The sequence below is a fragment of the Cebus imitator genome, unplaced genomic scaffold (genome assembly GCF_001604975.1).
Source record: "Cebus imitator isolate Cc_AM_T3 unplaced genomic scaffold, Cebus_imitator-1.0 Scaffold90, whole genome shotgun sequence".
Lineage (NCBI taxonomy): Eukaryota > Metazoa > Chordata > Mammalia > Primates > Cebidae > Cebus > Cebus imitator.
In genome coordinates this window covers 5,726,815-5,732,974 of record NW_016107405.1, presented here as the reverse complement: position 1 = coordinate 5,732,974, position 6,160 = coordinate 5,726,815, and the positions used below count along the sequence as shown (strand labels likewise).

Sequence of the window (6,160 nt, the reverse complement as noted above, 5' to 3'; positions counted from 1 at the left end):
GCCCTTTATTAAAAAAAAAAAAAAAAAAGATTGTTGCATCTGGGAAGAACAATACTTAAGTGTTTAATTATAAGGACCACTAATTAAAATTCATAAGTATTCAGTATTATGGCCAAAAAATTCTCTAAGAGGAATGTTCTTAAATTACTATAAAGTTAGGCTATCAAGTTCCAGTCGAGAGTTTGTACATCTATAATGCATGATAAAATTGTCAAAAGGTTCTACAATTGTGAGAAATAATTCACATTATTAATTGAAATTTTCGTTTCTGCGGTTCCTCTAACAGAAGGCATAATATACACAGCATATACCTGCACATAGTACTAAATTATTTTGATATAGGTAAGATTTATTTGGGCTCCAATATATTGCTTGTTCTTAAGGTTAAGATGAGAAGATAAAATTTTAATAAGAAGAAGTCATATAACATTTATTTGGTATTTACCAAGGACCAGGCACTATACTAAGTGTTTTGCACAAATTATCACATTTAATAGTCACCACACATATATGGAATAGGTGATATTATTGTGTCTATTTACACTTGAGAAAAATGAGGGGCTTAGAGAGTTAATTAATGTTTGCAAGTTAATACAGTTGAAGACCAGTTGAGCCAGGGATAATAATAGCTGGGTGGTCAACATCCACTCTGGCTGAGCATCTGATTTGACTGGTAAGTTCTGTATTATACTGATTGTTAAATGTTTTGATTATTGCACCTAGTAAATCAAGACTCAGCCACACTCAACCATGTTATTAGCATGTGTAATACTGGTTTGAATTAATTGTTAACAAATCTTCATTTACGTAATTCAGCCTTCTTTGCTTTTATTTTCAAATAACTTAAAAGAATTTTTAAAGTTACAGTACCGATGAGGATTAGTACATTTGCCTGCCCGTGTATACTCCTTTCATAGAGTCACTTTCCACTGCCCTAGCTAAGAGAACAACAAAGGTAGTGGACCCACTATTCTCAGAGCAGCAGAGTAGACTGCAGGTGGACCCCTGAGCCAAAAGGAACCTGTTTTCTGTTCTCTCTAGGACTTTGTGATTGTATAGAGGAACTCTGCTGTTAATTCAGGAGGCCAGAATGGAGATACTACATAAAGTCAATGTGGAATAGCCCTGATACACCAAGAAAACTAGTCTTCAGAGAGAGAAGTTAATCAAACAGCCACAGAACAGAATGGACCCAGGGCAGATATGGACTCAAGAAAAATAAGAGCTGCAGCTGACTCTCCTGTGCTTGTTCCAGCTTCTTTAAGGGCCAATGGCACCACCTTCTCAGTACTCCCTGAGGCCTTCCTGTAACTCCAACAAATGCCTCCTTTTAGTTTGAGCAGAATTCTGTTCTTACAATCCAGTGAGCCTACAGATTTGGCATTGATTTGGCATTTTCTCTGAATATTCACTGTCACATATAACAATTTACTTCAACACTATCATAAATACACAGAAATTCAAATTCTTAAATTAGAGGAACAAATCTACCTACATAGATTTTTATTTTACTTATTAAATATTTTGTTTTTGACTAAAGATCCTAAAATCCAGAACACTTGTATTTGAAAAACATGGCACTTTCTTTTCTGTGTCAATTTGATTTGTGCAAAACTCACATTAGATAACAAATTTTACCAAGAAGAGATTTTTAAAAAAAGAAACATGCTGACAAGGGGAACTAGAGTGTGTGCGTGTGTGTGTGTTTAAATGGGAATGTTTCATTTCCCCTATTCAGATAGCTCTTTACAGATCTACTAATTTTGAGGCCAGGACTCTTCATCAATATGAGTATGAAGAGGTGACTTTTTTCTCCTTCCATCACAAAATTGCTGTCTGACAATCTGTGTGTCTCAGTTTTTAAGACTGTGAAAATAGGGATAACACTACATATATCTCCAATTTCAAAGAAATTACTTGTTCAACAATAAAACAATAAAAATTCAAAGAAATCATTTGTTCAACAATAAACCAAAAATTTGTTAATTATTAAACTCCCAAAAAACTCTAAAGATATCTAAAATTGTTAACCTATAAGAATGCAGCATTTTATTCATTGACAGAGCTTTGACTTAAATGCTTAGCTAAAGCTAATGAGTTCATAGTACCTGTTGTTAAAATGGAAATGAAGGTAACAGCAATGAAGAAGATGACAAAAATCATTTCTATTCTCATTTGGAACCAGCGCAGTGTTGATAGGTACAAGAACCAGTTGGCAGTATGTAAATTCAGAGCTTTGTGGAACAGAGTTTCAAAGTAAGGCTGCCGTCCGAAGGCACGAAGTGTCCATAGTCCTTTTAAGCTTGTAACAAGATGAGTGAAAATTGGACTTCTGCCTGTGAAATATTCCCATAGAAAACATTGCAAATAACATAAAACACAGAATGTAATTTCATAATACTATGTACCTGAAAAAGGCTAAATTAATCATATCACAAATGTCATTGGTAAAAGAGATTTTTTTCATGATGATGTCATACTTTGAACAGATATGATTTATTATTTTATTAATGAGTTATCCTTCTTTTTACTTGGCTACCATAGATATGAACTTAAAAAATCACCACCGCTATTTATTCGTTTTTCTTGGCTACCACTGGGAGTTGTTTTTCTGGGTAATTGTAAATTAAAGACAATTTTTTTCAAGTATCTAAATTAAGGAAGTTTATGTGATTTGATTTAGCTAATAACCTACAAAGCCGAAACATACTGAAAATTTATTTATTCCCTGAAAATGCACCCACATTAAGGCTGTCACTGCAAAATGGAATTCCCTAACAGCTCAAGTAGAGTTTGGGGTACACGAAATGGCAGCTCCAGCACATGAAAAAAGGGGGTCTGAAGACAAAAAGGCAAAGGCACAAATTTGATCAAGTATCATTTGGGAACCCAGACAAACCTTTAGTAATAGCAGCACTATCATTTTCTAATTTAATTGATATAAATACATTATAAATGAATGTCCTGTACACCAACCATGGTAAGACTCTATCCACTTATTTGAAAACCAAAATGAAGTCACATGGTTGTTAGTTATGAAAAACAATCCACGTATACTTTGTAATGTAGCTTCCTTTTATATTCACAGACATGTAGAAAAAAAATTATTGTTATATGATGTAAAAGTTAAAAAGCAGAATTTTTTTTGAAGAGTAGATTAACAATAAAGAATCTCAAATGGCTCTTGTGGCTTTTTTCCAAGATGAGTATCGCACATTCACTGTCATACCTGCAGATTCTAGTTGTTTGAGTTGCTGTGAGGTTTGGAGGAAATATGCTCTCAATAAAATAAAAGCTGCTATCACTGGCACTGTTGCAAGAAAGATGTAGGGTTGTAAAACCGAGACAACTGCTATAGCTCCAATCACAATTAATAACAACTGTAAGATCAAAGAAAACATGTTGGTGAGTAAATGTTTTCACATTGGAAAGTGGACAAAGTGTGTCAGTGATTTATTTCTAAATACTCTCCCTGTTCTGTTCCTAATAGGAAAGTAGCCATTTGCAAGTATATTTTTCATAGGCTTTATGAAAATTTTAAAAACTGTTTGGGTCACTGATAACATTTTTGAGGTTTTGAAACACAGTGTTCTTTGATCTTGGAATATTTTCATTTCCTAGACACTTTAAAGTATTGTATGATAAATAAATTTTAAGTGAATATTAATTTAAAATAAACTTTTAAAATAATTTTAGTATGAAGGTGAATTTTAGGACTTATTTTGGTTAGACAGTTTTTGAAAGCTGGACTTTTGTCTTGGAGTCTTTTGATTCAGAAAGTTCTGCTTGAAATATAAGCTTGTCACATAGGCAAGCTGTGTAACATTTTGGAGTCTATTTTCTCATGCTTAACATTGAAAGAAATAATACTTAATAAATTTTATATTTCTACTTTACACCAAATACATGTTTTTAAAAGGTATGAAGTCTGCTAACAATTACTTCACAATAACCCATTTGAATAAAGTAACTGTCAGCAGAAAGTTTAAAAAAATAAACACTTTATAACATCCATATGCTATTCAGTGAGGAAACTCACCAGTTTCCATGAGCGACACATGCATTTTCAACTGATATTACTTTAGAATTGAAAGGAACCATTATCAGGCTTATCTTCTCCATTCTACATGTGACAATATAAGTGTCTGAGACCCTTTAAGATAAGTGTCTGATCAAGGTAAAATAGTGGGATCTGCAGAATAGAACCCAGATTTTCAATTTTCATTATACAGTGCTCCAAACCAGAATGCAAATTTGTCAGAACATTGTCAAAAGTTAGAAAATAGAAGGAAGAATTATATGAGATATCAAAATACTCAAACTCATAGAAGCAAAGAGCAAAACCATGGGTAACAGGGCAGGGGAGAGAGGGATCAATAGGTAGAAAGTCTCAGTGCTACAAAATTAATAAGTTCCAGAGGTCTGCTGTGCAACATTCTGCCCGTAGTGAACAATATTGTATTTTACACATAAAAATCTGTTAAGAGGGTAAATCACATGTTAAGTGGACTTGTCACAATAACATTTTAAAGAGAAAAAAATAGAAAATAGAGTGAACAGAAATATTTTTAAAACATTTATAGATAATCTGCTTTGGAAATATCATGAACAGAACAAAATTTCATTTGTTTGAAATTAAATATAACCAGAGGTATGACACAATTAAATATAACCAGAGGAGCTCACAATTTAAAGGACCCCTGTGATTATTTACTAAAATCAGAATTAATCAAATTTGTGCTGTATTTGGATTGTCATATATTATGCTTCCTTAATATGAGATTCGTTTACAAACAAAATAGTATAAAATAGTATAAAATTAATATAAAAGACCTCTGCCTAATCACTTGTGAAGCAACGACAAATGAATCAAATGAATCTCAGCAATAAAAGTTGAGCAGGGCCAGGTGCAGCAGCTCACAACTATAATTCTAGCACTTTGGGAGGCTGAAGCGAGTGGATCACTTGAGGTCAGGAGTTCAAGACCAGCCTAGCCAACGTAGTGAATCCCCGTCTATAATTATAATACGAAAATTAGTTAGGCATGGTGGTGGGCCCCTGTAATCCCAGCTACTCTGGAGGCTGAGGCAGGAGAATCATTCGAACCCAGGAGGCAGAGGTTGCAGTGAGCCAAAATTGTGCCACTGCAGTCCAGCCTGGGCAACAGAGTGAGACTCTGTCTCAATTTAAAAAAAAAAAAAAAAGTTGAGCAGAAATGATTCAAACTGGCATAAAAGAAAAAATTTGAGAGCTATCACATATGTCAAAAATATTAGTTTATAAAATAAATATTTAAAAATTAACTCTTCCAGAGGAGCTCTGAAGTGAGCCTTAAATAATTATCGAGAAGAACCATTGGCAAAGACTTTTGCAATCAGGTCAAGAGGTTCACATTCCAGTTTTTATCTGATCTAATAATACTATATTTGGGACTAGTTATTTATATTCTTAACATAATAAACAAATATCCAGCATTTAGTGACACAGTACATGTTTCTTTGAATGCATGAATTCAAAGCATGGATTTAAATATTCCATCAGCTGCTTCTAAGTTATATCTTTAAACAAGACAACTGAAGGAAATCCAAAATGCTAAAGTTCACTTGGAACAGTAAATATATATTTGATTGTGTCAATCATTTCAGATGAGGCAAACTGACAGTCTGGTTTTTCTGCACCTGCCAATGTTGGTTATATATACACACTATGTTGTAATCCTTCTTTTGTTTTATATGTTCAGTCAAATACAGTGTTATTATTTTGCAGGGGTGGGGAAAGAGCAAGAGGGTACAATGACTCATCCCAAGACGGGCAGCAACCTATTCCAACTGTTTCTCCAAGGAGATCACTGGGATTGTGGCATTTGCTGTCTGGAGCTTGACATAAACCAGTCAGGAAGCTCAGGAAGCTGTACTCAAACCTAGTCCAACAATCACAGCTTACAACACTCCTTAAATCCTGTCACTTCTGGAGACCTAATGTCCCAAGGTCACTTTCACCTCCTCCACCCCCCTTTTCTTCTCCACTCTCACCACCAGTCAGTCACCCCGACCGACCCAAAGAATCAGCCTCTAAGCCAGGCTGCCCTGGAGGCCTATTCACATCTATCACTCAGGGACAGCCCTCAAAAACCTAGATTTTTCTTTCCCCTCTCTCTTGT

General features: G+C 34.4%; 1 protein-coding gene across 2 annotated transcripts in view; it reads right to left on the bottom strand.

Annotated features, from left to right (window-relative positions):
- CFTR (CF transmembrane conductance regulator) overlaps positions 1 to 6,160 on the bottom strand; it is a 181,946-nt gene that overhangs the window by 55,634 nt on the left and 120,152 nt on the right. For both annotated transcript variants that reach the window (XM_017535077.1, XM_037740808.1), the window contains exons 19-20: positions 3,230 to 3,380; positions 2,109 to 2,336 (exon numbers count right to left, since the gene is read on the bottom strand). In XM_017535077.1, the coding sequence (XP_017390566.1) occupies positions 2,109 to 2,336; positions 3,230 to 3,380 (379 nt within the window). The remainder of the gene's footprint in view (positions 1 to 2,108; positions 2,337 to 3,229; positions 3,381 to 6,160) is intronic.